The sequence below is a fragment of the Lissotriton vulgaris genome, unplaced genomic scaffold (genome assembly GCF_964263255.1).
Source record: "Lissotriton vulgaris unplaced genomic scaffold, aLisVul1.2 SCAFFOLD_13602, whole genome shotgun sequence".
Lineage (NCBI taxonomy): Eukaryota > Metazoa > Chordata > Amphibia > Caudata > Salamandridae > Lissotriton > Lissotriton vulgaris.
In genome coordinates this window covers 3,661-17,952 of record NW_028252458.1, presented here as the reverse complement: position 1 = coordinate 17,952, position 14,292 = coordinate 3,661, and the positions used below count along the sequence as shown (strand labels likewise).

Sequence of the window (14,292 nt, the reverse complement as noted above, 5' to 3'; positions counted from 1 at the left end):
CCACGGCGTCAGCGAGGCAGAAGGCAGGCAGAGGGGAACACACGCAGCAGCTGGTGGCCGTGCGGCGCGGGGGTGTCCCACCTGATGCCACCCCAGTCTAGGGTTTATGATGCTGCATCCTACCTCTGTTAAACATTCTCTTGGATTCTGATTTCCAAATAAATGCATCATAAAGAAGTTTTACTTGTGTCCACTCAAATGCACGCTTGTGCAGTCCATGTGCCAACAGTAGTACCAAAGAGCATAACAACGCCCACTTCATCTACTGACTTATCCTGGCATCACCCTTTCCCTCCACCTCAACAAGGTACTAAAACATCCTCTGCAACATGCTGGGCATTGTTTTGACCCCATGATAGACTATGCTTTCAGGCCAGCCCTAGTGCTTGCCATTACACCATGCCCTCTCCTTGTCAGCCCACCTCCGCTTCTCATATCTGGATATGGATACAAGCCTCCATCCAAGGCTGGCGTCGACCAACTTCCGCTGTCCACCCACCAAGCCATATTCCTAAGGACCCAGTCATGATACCATTCGACCTCCTCTTCTCCACCTACCCAGGCGCGCAACAACCTATGTCTCTACACGCTGGTGAACAATATAAGTGGGTGAGCAAAGAAAGGTTGAAGCGTGTTAAAAGCAAGTGTGTGGCTCCAGGTACCACTGAAGAACAATTACCCCTTTCTCTCTCCGTCCCTCCCTTCACCATAATGCAGCTTTGTAAACAATGATATGTATTCAGCCTCCTGTTAACCGAAAGAGAGACCCTCAAATGCATTACATGCATACATCACCTCGAAACGTGTCTTATTGCTTCTACTGAAATAACGCTTTTAAAATCAACAGCCTAATAAAGAGATAATGAGTCGAGGGATAGCAGGGCACCTGCACTTTGGTGTCATAATGACGTTACACAGGCTTTTCTATTTTACTGACACGACTTGGGCCTTCTCGACTCATGTTTGTACTGTGAATAACGACAGTGACGCCCACTTAATCCAAGTAGTGTGATGTGTACTAAATTTACAGATATAAATTTTCTTTTCTGCCCGGTTTGCCCCTTTTCACAATAGATTCACATAAGGTTTAGCTAACTCGTTTCGACAAAATTCCCCTTCACATTCTAAAGTAGATTTAGTAAGTGATTTCTATACACTGCCAACCAGCTTTGTTGCCAGAGTGCAGTAAGGAAGCCCTCTGGGGGACAAACTATCCACAAAGCATTGCTATTTCCTGTATCTCGAGGTTGAGGTTGCAGAGGTAAGACTTATGAAACTAACCCGAAATAAACTTTGACTTCAGCTGAGTCCCACTCTGATTTATTTGGGGCCGGGGGAGGATGAGGTTACAGGTGGGGTGGGTGTGTGTGTGTACACACAGGAATTCGGCAGAATAGAACCGTGGTTAATCACTTCCTCCAGATGCTTTGAAGGGCGCCCACATTAAGAAGGCGCTACGGCGCCTGAACAGTGGCTGAAAGCGCAATACAAATGTCAACTGATGTAACAGCGCCGTTTGTCAGCTCCATCTCACTTGAAACCAATAGTTGGAGCACATTTTAGGGCACACTGGTGGAGCGAGGGGGCATCTTGACGGATGTCTGAAACGTCACATGGCTGTGTGTGATGCAACTCTCGAGTATTTCTGCTAGGGGAGAAGATGGCTGATGACCATGTAGCAGTTTGCCGGAAAACAGGGCATGCCTTAAGTAAATAGAGGCGCTGAGTTCGTGTGGGGTGCTTTGCGCGGCGCCGTGGATTCGAAAGCCCAGTGCTGCGCTATTTGGGATTAGGCATTAGTGAACATCAGTTTGTTGCTTGTTAAATAGAGCTTCCTGCTTCTATGTTCACTTTGTGCGTCTCTATAGCTCTGGAAAAGCGGCTGTAGCCTGTAACTATGAAGTAGAAAAAGAGCACCCAAGCGAGGATTGGAATTTTAAACTGGCCAATGAAATGCCCGTGTTCGTTGTGCAATTGTGTTACACTGCAAACTTTTGAAAGCAACTGTGACATGTCCACGTCTCCCTGAACACCAGGGAGTTTTCGGATTAGCTTGTAAGAGCCATGACTGGAACATCAACAAGCGCTCACCATTTGTCACTAAGCCCCGTCCTTTTCGGATGGGGGGGGGTGTTTTTTAGTTTCTTTCTCCCCTCTTCTCCATTGGCTGGAATGTAAACAACGGGCGTGTTTTTGACTGTTGTTTACATTCCAGCCAATGGAGAAGAGGGTAGAAAGAAACTAAAAAACACGCCCCCAATCCGAAAAGGGCGGGGCTTAGAGCGAAAGAATGTCGTCACTGGGACCTCTTCTCCAATGGCTGGCCGCCGTTTAGGAGGCCAGCCAATGGAGAAGAGGGGCGGGGTTAACCTCGCTACTCAAAGACATTAAATCTCGCGAGCTCAAGTGCGCATGTGCGCACCCGACGCCACGCAAGACCTAAAAAGCTACTGTTAAAGAGGAAAGGCATTGTATAGGTTTGTTGTAAGCAGGGCTAATTGGCCTCATGTAGCATGATGTCTCTGTTTATCCAAATTAAGGCTTAATAAGTTGTTTTATTGCCTCAATGCCCTTCATATCTTTGTGATGTTTTCTAGATTTTGCTAAGCTACATGCAGTCAATTACTGTTTGTGTTTTCATGTAGGTTATTAAATTTGAGGCATATGTTTTAATTCTTGTGAAATTCTTTTTTTTCTCCTAATCCAACAGGTGCCTGGCCTACAGCAAGAAAGGAAAAAACTATTTTCTCTTTGGATGCCTTTTGTCATTGGAAAAAAAGAGCAGCTGCAGCTTGTACAGAGGATCAACTTTCAATTGCAGTAATATTCAAAGAAAACATCCTTCTTAGATACTCTTAGATCAGAATGTGATTTCAAGAAAACAAACACATTTAAAAGGTGCCTGGCTTCTCTTAGTCACATTTATCTGTTTGAGCAGGTAAATGTGCACAAACTGGAAAGACTTTAAGAAATTAAATGAGCGAAGATTTACTTCATAGCAACCTTTAATATGGCATTGTATATGTAATGAACGCGATCACACTTTAAAATGGAGCAACGTCTTGTACCACATCAAAGAACTTGCACTGATAGGCAACCATATAAATGTACTGAGTGTGGCAAAGGTTTTAGGACAAAAAGATACGTAATCGTACATCAAAGAATCCACCGAGGGGAAAAACCTTATAATTGTACTGAATGTGGCAGGGCTTTTAGGACAAGTGGGGAAGTACTAGTACATCAGAGACTCCACTTTGAAGAAAGGCCGTTTAAATGTACAGATTGTGACAAGGCTTTCAAGATAAAACAATTGTTGATGCTACACCTGAGAACCCACACTTTAGAAAAACCATATAAATGTACTGAATGTTACAGGGGTTTTAGGTCCAACCAGCACCTAAAGGTACATCGTGCAACTCACTCCATGAAAAGACCATATGAATGTACTGAATGTGACAAGGCTTTCAAGACCAAACGAGTGCTGATGCTACATCAGAGAATTCACACTGGTGAAAAACCACATCAATGTGGCAAATGTGATAAGGCTTTTAAATCGAAGGAACAGCTAATGCTACATGATAGAAATCACACTGGTGAGAAACCATACAAATGTCTGATGTGTGGTAAGGGATTCAAAACAAGAGCTGAACAATCGCTTCATCAGAGAACTCACACTGGTGAAAAACCCTATAACTGTACTGAATGTGACAGAGCTTGTATATCAAAAGGTGCATTAATAAGGCATCAGAGAGCCCACTCTGACGAAAGACCCCATACCTGTATTGAATGTGATAAAGCTTTCAAAACAAAAGTACAACTAATACAACACCAGAAAATTCACACTGGGGAAAAACCATTCAAGTGTACTGAATGCAACAAGGCTTTTGTAACAAACGGACAACTAATTGTACATGTAACAACTCATTCTAGTGAAAGACCATATAAATGCCCTGAATGTGAAAAGGCTTTCAAATTGAAGAAACACCTTCAGTACCATCAAACTACCCACTCCGGTGAAAAGCCATTTAAATGCATTGAATGTGAGAAGACTTTCAAATCAAGAGACTGGCTGATGCTGCATCAGAGAATCCACACTGGGGAAAAGCCATTCACATGTACAGAATGTTACAAAGCTTTCATAAGCAAAGCACATTTAAATCTACATCAAAAAACCCATACCGGTGAAAAACATTTTAAATGTTCTGAATGTGGCAAGGCTTTCCCGACAAAGCATGCGCTAATAGCACACCAGAGAACCCACACTGGTGAAAGACCATTTAAATGTCCTGAATGTGAAAAAACTTTTAGACATAAGCAAGGCCTTCAGTACCATCAAAATACCCACTCTAGAGAGAGTTCCTACACATGTAAGGAATGTGACAAGACTTTCAAGGGGAAAACATGGCTGGAGAAACATCTCAGAAAACACGGTGCTGAAAGACCATATTAAAGTACTGAATATGAGCAGGCATTCTGATCAAAAGGAGCGTTAATGCTACATTGGTTAATACAATCTAGTACATAATGATTGAGTAACTGTTTGCTATTAACAGTGATACAGAACATGCACCATAGAAAAGAAAAACTACAGAAGAGTAAAATGAATAGGGAAGTGTCTGTAACCGGAGGTAACAAAGTCCTGAGAATCTGCTCCCCATCCCTATTCTAGCCTGTAAACTCCGATTCGACTTGTGCCCACAAGTAAATGAAACAGTTGGATATGAAACTCATTAAATTAGTGCATGGTCACAGGTACAGCTTTTTAAACAACAATACGCCAGAGATTATGTATTGTGAGAGATGGAAGAAGCATGGACATTACTAAAATTGACTACAGTACTAGGTCTATGGACAGCTAATTGTATCCAAGGAAACTAATGTACTGAAGCTACTGTAATTATTTTTTTTCTCCAAAAAGAACTAGTGTGTCCGTTAACCAACAGCACAGGTGTCCTTCAATATGAAAAGCACAAGAAAAACGGGCTACAGAAGCAGAAAAAGTGACTGTTAAAATGTTAGAAAATGCAGCTATGGAAAAGACATGAAAACTGGAAAGTTTGTGATTATCAAGACCGGTTAGCTATCCCACATTGACCAGAAATATACACATCAGTGCTATTTGGTGAAAAACTACGATCCTTGTACAGAGAATTGTAATTATTGCATAGGTCACACAAATAGGAAAAATATGTAAATCAAATAAATGCATAAAGGAGTGGAAAAGCACACTTTTTTATGTCACATATGATTGAGATTTAATGTACATAAGTGTTAGTTTTAGGTTTCCAGCACTTATAACTTGATCTAACTTTCCCAGCAAAGTAACCATGAACTAACTAAACACTTGCACAGACTGCCCCATCACCCCATGCTTCTTCTCTCACCTAGAATCCCTTTAAATTTTGCTTCACAATAGTTTCTGGGTTTTGTCCCATCGTTCGCATCAGTATGTAGCTGCCCATGGTTTCCTTCAGTCTTTGTTGTTACTTATACTGTGATCTTCTGTCCAGCCTCCAGACCCACCCCCGGGTGGCTTGAGTAGCATTCCACTGTATCACATGCTGTCCTACATCTTCCCTAATTACTGAGGGCACCCCCTGCCTTCATACACTAGTTTTTACAGAGCTGCAGTTCCTTCACCCATGTCTTGTTCATCACCCCCCATTTCTTCTCAATTTTTTAATTTTTGAGCAGTAGGTTTACCAGGTGCTTCTGGTGTGATGGTCTGCCCGAGTCTCCCTACACTGCTAGTAGCAGCATAGCCACCTGCTCCTCTATTGGTGTACCCACAGCGGCTTCGGGCCTAGTCTGCACCCCTGTCCAAAACCTCTCTAGTGTGTGTGGAGGGAGGGTCTCTGTTGGCCACAGCCTTGTAAGAACCTGTCGTCTGGTGCCCTTCCTGTTTTGTGCAATAGCGGTTTACTGTAGTATATTCTGTGCAATATTTTAATTTTGATCAGGCACCTGTATCTCCACCTCTGGGAGAACTGCAGGGCTTCTCTTCAGTCGTTGTCATCTATATCTCCTACACCTGCCTGCCAGCGTGTTTGAAGTTTGCTCTGTTCTCCCTGTGTATTTGTCATGAGTGTGCAGTATGTTGGGGAGATGGCCTTTGTGGTCGTGTCTGTCCAGCAATCGTCTTTCTAGAGGAGATTCTTCCATAGTGTCCTCCCCTGGTGGGATGTTGGACTGTAGCGTGTGTAATTGAACAGCTGTTTAAAAGTTACACTTAGGCCCAGATTAGGGCTTAGGCGGTGTGGCGCCGGGTCCACTGCACTATCAAAGCTGCTGTCAGACTGCCTACCAGATTAGAAGTTTCCTTCCGTCTGGCAGACTGGTTTTTGGCGTTCCCAAGGTGGTGCCTCTAAAAATAGGCACTGAAGTGGGAACTCCAAAATTAGATCCTGCACGGCATAGACTAAAAGGTCCGTGCCCTAGAAGAACATGCCCCCCCCCCTGTGTGCATCCCCATGCGGAAGAGGCAAAGGGGGCCCTGCAGCACCCCTCTCCCCCCACCCCCACCCATTGCTTCTTCTTCCCCGCAGTGCTAATAGAGAAGGAACCTCCATGACATTGCCGGCAAAGAAGAACTTGTAATCTGCTTGGCGGAACCGCAGCAGTCCTGCCAAGCATATTGCGGCCTTCTAACCGCCACAATACCACCAGGGAACGGCGGTTCCCTGGCGGCTGCGGCAGGGCTGTGGAGATCCTACCGTCCGACTCATAATTGGGAGACCGCGAGTCTGGCGGTCCGTGGCTCGCCGAACACAACATTAGGGCCTAAGTTACTGGGAATACTAATATACAACCAGATACCATAAAATATTTTGTCTCAATCTTTGGAGAATACGTAAGTATTATAACTCCTCAGGAACAGGCGGTATTAAGGATCATGGCCTTGCTTTAATTATAGAAAATCAAGAATTAATAATCACTATGAGCACGAACTTATAGCCAATAAAAAGCTGTTTTACAGATAACTAGACTTAGCAGTAAAATAATCTCACCAATTCTCAATCAAAAAAGTGATGGGTAACATGTTTTGACTAAAACTAAGTCACTGGTAAATAATGTGGTGGCATTCCAGTTCATACTTTTTTTTGCCCACTATGCCACTCTAAACGGAAACAAAGGAACACTTTTTAGAGAGGCACAAGTGAAAAACAGTAATTTGAGATGCTGCTGTGCGCCATATCCTGTGCCTAAGATTAATTCAAACACTCCTTCCCTTGCTTTTTTGTTAGTAACAGTATGATTATGGCACTTTCCCCACTAAGTGTCTTGGACTCAGAAAAGCTGAGTGCAAGACAAGATGGTGTGATGCTAGAAAAAAAAATTGATGTTAATGTGTAATGAAACACGGCATATATAACAAGTTTGTAAAATACTAAAATGATAGAAGCTGCCTTTCGAAATTTGGGCTGGACATTTGAAATCTGCCCTGGTGCTGCTTTCCTTTAACCCCTTCGCTGCTCATGACTAGCTCAGCTCGTCATGAGGCACAGTGGAGCTGTGCTTATGACGAGCTGACCTTGTCATGAACAATGGAGATTGAGGGAATGCAGCACAGGAGGGGAAAACCATTAGCAGCCAAGGTGTTAATAGAATGTAATCCATCTTGAAAGGGCTAACACATAGGAAGCGACATATATTCTGTGATTAATGATAATGCAATGCTACATAATAAGAAGAAACTGAATACATTTTTGATTCACAGATTTTAAATATTTAAAGGGTTCTTTGGATCAGACCAAAAAATTGGTGCACAGAATTAGTACCCATATCTGTCTTAGAGATTCGGCTAGACGGCTGAGGGCTTCAAATCTGTCAGAAAGATTCTGGGGCACTTGGTCTTGTAAGCTGAGATTGGGACTCAAATCTATAAATGCTTCTGTCACTTTTGGTTTCCTTTCTGATTAGTGTTGGTCTGCAACAGTTTCTTTGCAGGTAAAGGTTTTATATGGTGGAACGAACTGAGGCTCTGCCAGTTGATACCAAGTAGTTCTTGTGAATCTAAATGAAGCAGGGTAACCTTGAGTCTGGAGGAACATGATCTTCTCCAATGTTTGACGTGCCCTGTCACAGTCACACTTTATATTACCTCCTTTGTCTTGCATGAAGGGCAATTAATTGATGAAGACTTAGTTATAATCAAAGATATTAATGCTTGCTCCCAGGTGAAGTTCCTTCACTAAAATCATAATAATTATGAAAATATATGTGCAGACGGTTATCTCTGTCTGCACACAACATGGTACCTTATGGAAATGTTAAACCTCTACTCCATATTAAATTGTACTTTTTCATTTTTAAATCCAAAAAACAGATTCTTTTAGAATCCCAATAGCCTCAACTGCTTCACTAAAAGGAGAATAAAAGCTAAAGCTGTTTTTGATATTTCCCAAAACAAATCCTCTACATATTTTGCAAGGGGAAGGTATACCGGTGCAGCATTTCACAATACAAGAAAGTACAATAATAGTGCTGTTATTTACTGACAGGTGCTATGCCGCACATTCCTGCCCATTCGAGTGACATAGTCCTGGCCACTCGCTCCCCTACAGAGTACCCATCTGCATAATTGATTTGCTTATCTTGAAATTGCACTCCCCCCGTCAGTAACAGAGCATCTGTATCCAGCAGTTGAGCTGTGTAATATCTCTTTTAATCCTCTGTAGTTTTGCATTACATGAACTTCCAAACTTAGTTCAGTCAGTGTCCAGAACTGATCTGTTACTTATATCTTCCAGAATGAATACAGAAATGCAATAACCTCTTGCTACGGTAAAGCATAGGCGTATTCTAATCTGTATTTTTTTTTTAATAGGATTAATTATTTTCTGTTTTCATATAAGCTCTGTGCAGAACTCCATTCTTGCTTCACATGTTAATCACATAGGAAACTTTGATCTCTGGTACAGAAAAAAATGGCTGAATGGAATTGCACTGAATGTGGCAAAAGGTTAGAATTTACTCTGAACTTTGGGACACATGTACAATGACCACAGCATTTTGCAACTTCCTAATTGCTACTCACAATTAGGAAGTCGCAAAATCGATGTACTGAAGTGCCTCAGACACATTTTGCGATTTAAATGGGATCGCAATTGACCTAACTCATCAATATTCATGAGGTGTGTCACAGTGGGAATCGCTAAAAACACAAGGATGGTGTCCTGCTATGAATCTGTGTGACCAACAGCTTGAGCCAGGGTGTATATCAGGGTGTGTCACATTTACTTACCTAGTAGGTATCTGTCTCCAAATTCACCAGCAAGCAGACGTGTATGGATTCCACTGTTCCGGAAGATGTACGAGTCGTGGCTACTCCCGGGGAATTTGGCCACGATGTCAGTTATAATGTACTTGGCATTACATATCACCTGCACATTGATGGAGTGGGTGGACTTGCGGTTTCTGTAGATGTATTCACTTGCTGCAGGTGGGCAGATGGGTATATGTGTCCCATTGATGCAGCCAATTACGTGTGGGAACTGCGCAAGTTGGTAGTACTCCAGCTTGGTCCTCTGCAGCTCCGCCTGTGTACTGGAGAAGGTAATGTAATGTTCCATTCTGTCCATCTGGCATCCAGGAAGGTGTTGAACAAACGGGATAGACAGCTCTGTGACACACCACCCACTGCGGCTATCACGTCCTGGAAACTTCCTGATGCAAGGAGGTGCAGGCAACAGAGTACCTGGACATGGGTTGGGATTGCGTGGGCCCTTGGTGTCTGATGCTCCAGTTAGGGTTTAAGGTCCTGTATTAGGTCAAGGATGGTGTCTGGGTGCAGTCTGTACCTTTCATGGATTTCAGGTTTAGTCAATTGGAACAATGTGATGCGTAGTCTGTACACCCGCTCTTCCCGTCTCCAGATCCTCACTCCTGCTCTCAAGCGTAGTCGCCTTGCTATGAGGTAGAGGGCCGCCATTGTGTTCACACAGATGCTTTTTGGGCCTGTTTTTATGCACTGCACCTGATTACCACCTGCTCTGGAAAAGTGGTAAATACCGATTCGTTATTACGATTTTGGTCATATTTGGTAATAACGAGGTTTGCTTTAGGGGTTTTTATCGATTCCTTATTTCCGATTCGGTATTCATTGTTTCGGTATTCTCAGATCGGTAAATAAGGAATCGGAATTTGTTTACCGATTTCTTATTATCGATTCAATTCGGTATTACGTACATCTCACATGGCTAAATACCGGTCGGTAACGCCGAAATCGACCCATTTTCGGTGTTACCGACTGGTATTTGGCCGCCTACATATGGCCCCTATTCTTGACTGAGACTTGGCTCACAGAGGCACCCGGTCCAGATATTGTCCAGGCTCTTCCGCTTAGCTATTCCATCTGTAGGCAGGACCAACAAATAGGACGAGGAGGAGGAGTGGCTATTATTTTCAAAAACTCCTTTGTCTGTCGTACCTCTGAGAGCCCTCTCATAGATTGTGAGAGTTTAGGCTTCTCCATCTCCTTCTCTCCCACCTGCACCTTCTCTGGTATTCTTGTCTATAGGCCTCTGGGCGACCACTATGGTTTCTGTAATAACCTTTTGGATAAGATTGCTTTCTCCATCTGTAGTGCCTCCAACTTCTCCATCCCGGGCGACCTCAATATTCACCTTGATGAAGCTGAGGCACCTGCAACTCCGTGCTTGCTGGATACCTTGGGGGTAGTACAACTTCAGCAAATTGTTTCTGGCTCGACGCATATAGGAGGTCATTTATTAGATCATTTTTTTACTAATCTTGATAATGTCATCTGCAATGCGCCCAGTTTTGTCCCTTGGTCTGACCATGCTCTGCTCTTATTTGTCTGGTCACCCCTGGATGATACCCATACAGTGAGCCTCTCAAAAAAATTCACTCGAACCTGGCCTAAGCTATCAGTGGAGGAGTGGGAATTGGCCTTGAGGAGGTCCATCCTGCCTCTTCTGGATGACCCCATTCTTGCTAATGAGGCGTTTAATAATTGGTTGGAGTCTACATTAGACTCTATGCTTCCCAAGAAAGAGGTCCGTCATCGGACAGGCCCTAATAAAAATCCTTGGTATTCAGGGGAACTTAAGGAAGTTAATCAACAGTGTAAACGGGCGGAGAGGAAATGGAGGAAAGACTTCTCTCCCCTCGCCAAAGAGTAATCTAAATCCGTGCTCAGACTGTATAAAAATCAATCTGCGTACTTCCAAGATAAAATCTCGGAAGCATCCAATAGGCCTAGGGAAATATTTAAAATATTTCAAGAATTGACTACCCCTCCCCAGGTTATTGTGACTGCACCCGATACCCTGAAACGTTGCGAAGACCTGGCAGCCTTTTTTGCCGCTAAGGTAACTAACATCTATGCTGGCTTTGTACCACCTGCTCAGCTTTTCAGTAGCAAGGAGAATGAGTTGACGTCCGAGGAGTTTACTCCTGACGCTCCAGAATGTCTCGATGCGTTCCCGCTGCTGGACCTGGCCACTGCTGAACGACTCCTTAGCAATTTAAAATCGGGATCCCCTTTGGATATTGTGCCGCCTTCTGCCCTCAAACCGGTGTCGGGGACGGTCTGTCCTGCCATAATGCATGTCATCAATGCATCCTTGGAGTCGGGAGTAGTGCCCCCCACCTGGAAGATGGCGAAAGTTAAGGCCCTTTTGAAAAAATCTAATTTGGACCCTGAGGACCTGGCCAACTACAGGCCGATTCGCTGCTACCTGGAGTCAGTAAAATTGCTGAAAAGCATGTTAATCATGTACTCTCTTCGTTTATAGAGACTACAGGAGCCCTTCATCCATTCCAGACGGGATTTAGAGCCAAACAGGGGACAGAGACTGCGTTGGTGGCAGTGGTGGAGGTGACCAGGAGTATTGTGGATGCGGGAGGCTGCGCGGCGGTGGTCCTTTTGGACCTCAGCGCAGCCTTCGACACGGTTAATCATCCCCTCCTGCTTCATCGTCTCCGCCTTGCTGGAGTTGCCGGAAGGGCCCTTAAATGGCTCCAGTCTTTCCTGACAGAGAGATTTTTCTCAGTTTTTGAGGAGGAGGCGTCATCTAGCCAGCTCCAACTGCATCACGGCGTTCCCCAGGGATCCTCTCTCAGTCCGACCATGTTTAACATCTACATGAGACCACTGGCTGAAGTGGTACTTCCCTGGGGAATTCAGCTTGTCACCTACGCCGATGATACCCAGTTGGTCGTGTCCCTAGTAAGGGACGACGCCATAGGCCGAGGGATCAACTATCTGACCCCCTGCCTCACTTAAGTGCTGGAGTGGATGACCTCCTCCTTCTTAAAATATAATGGGTCCAAAACAGACATCATGCTTCTGGGTTATAAAGCTCCCATTAACCTGGACCCTTGGTGGCCGAACTGTCTGGGTCCTCCACCCCCACCCCAAGAACCAGATAAAGAGTCTGGGGGTATGACTTGACTCCTCCTTGGGATTTCAAGTACAAGCAAAGAAGGTGGCGGCAACCTGCTACGGACTGATTAGGGTCCTCAGGAAGGTCCTTATTCTTCCGTTTGAGGCCAGACGTATGCTAGTTCAGTCGTTGATTCTTTCGCGGCTGGACTATGCAAATGCTGTCTATTTTGGGGCCCCAGTAGGATCCATTCATACATTGCAAACGGTGCAGAACTGTGCAGCTCGGCTGCTTATGAATGTACCCAGACGCAGCTCGGCGAGGGCTGCATTGCGACAATTGCATTGGCTGCCGATTCATGAAAGAATCACGTTTAAAATATTGTGCATGGCACACAAGTCTATCTGGAACGACGGCCCCAAGATTCTTCTTCCCCTGTTCCGTTTACACCAATCTCTCAGATCCCTTAGGTCCAATCAGCGTAATCTGCTGGTGGTACCTAGGGTGAAGCGAGCCCGAATGGGTGGTCGCCAGCTCTCTTTCCCAGCAGCCAAATGCTGGAACAACCTCCCGGACAACATTAGGCTTGAAAGTAACCATCTCGCCTTCAGGAAGCGATTAAAGACACTTCTGTTCCAGTGAATGTCTCCTTTAGTCCCGTGGTCTAACAGCGCTGGGATGCCCCAGGGTAGCCATGCGCTATAGAAATGAGTATTCATTCATTCATGCAACATGAGATCGGTCCCTTTGGGCTTTTTTTACCCACCCCTATTTAGAAAACATCCTGTCATAGATCAATATAATAGGCCATCCCAATAGGTCATATCTGGTAACGATAGGAAAGCAGTACCCAACAGGATCTCACAGGGCAGAACCATCCCCAGCAGGGCAGGTCCCGATTTAGGACTGTTTAACAGATTCGCTCCACTTGCAGATTTGGAGGATATTGACTGACACAACAACAACAAGTGAGGAGGGTCTAAGGGCAAGTTTATCGACCAACCAGATATACGCCCCTAACACAATCTATCACAACAATTGATATCTGGGGGTCAGAAAGAGAAAGGAAAGTTTTGACAGTAGGATCCACTATACCAGACAGTAACAGTGAGAAATAGTAAAAGTGTGGTCGAGTCAAGACTCAAGGGTACCAGGAGGGAAATATTGTTCCCATCAGAAGCCACACTGTACCGCCCTTATTATCATCATATGGGATCTCCTTACCCAGGAGGCAAGACGGCCGGTAAAAATTACCGTGACCGAGATGTAATATGAGGTATGAGAGCAGAACAGAGAAGTGTAGTGGTCCCCCCGAGCAGTACTGAAGACTGCCTGGAGACGCCGACGGCCAGAGCGGTGCTCCTTTTACCTGCGCTGCAGCCAGGTGGGGTGAAGCTCCTCAGCCTACACATAAGGTTTACGGTTGAGAACGCCTGGACTTTCAGGTGACACTTTTATTTATTATTTTTTGAAAGCAGTAGTGTATTAAATATACAGGTCCTGAGGAATGCATTAAGAACATCTTACAATATGCTGAAACATGTCGACCACTAAGTGCGGTTATTATTTAAAGCCTGCACCTACACCTGCCTTTTAACCTTAGGGTTTGGGGGTTATTATTAAAATTTTCTCTACCACCCATTCACCTAATTTTAGTACCCTTCATTTTTTTCATCACTATACACTGCTTTTTTCAGCAGCCACCACTACACTTCTCTGTTCTGCTCTCATACCTCATATTACATCTCGGTCACGGTAATTTTTACCGGCCGTCTTGCCTCCTGGGTAAGGAGATCCCATATGATGATAATAAGGGCGGTACAGTGTGGCTTCTGATGGGAACAATATTTCCCTCCTGGTACCCTTGAGTCTTGACTCGACCACACTTTTACTATTTCTCACTGTTACTGTCTGGTATAGTGGATCCTACTGTCAAAACTTT

General features: G+C 44.4%; 1 protein-coding gene across 1 annotated transcript; it reads left to right on the top strand.

The window, feature by feature from the left end:
• Positions 1–2,734: 2,734 nt before the first annotated feature.
• On the top strand, positions 2,735–5,223 carry LOC147662570 (uncharacterized). The gene has a single exon (XM_086951076.1). It carries the CDS (start codon positions 3,050–3,052, stop codon positions 4,448–4,450), a length of 1,401 nt encoding a protein of 466 aa, XP_086807202.1. The 5' UTR covers positions 2,735–3,049; the 3' UTR covers positions 4,451–5,223.
• The last annotated feature ends 9,069 nt before the right edge of the window (positions 5,224–14,292 follow it).

Excerpts from the sequence above, each read along its gene's own strand:
- LOC147662570 (XM_086951076.1), top strand. The coding sequence starts at position 3,050 with ATGGAGCAACGTCTTGTACCACATCAAAGAACTTGCACTGATAGGCAA.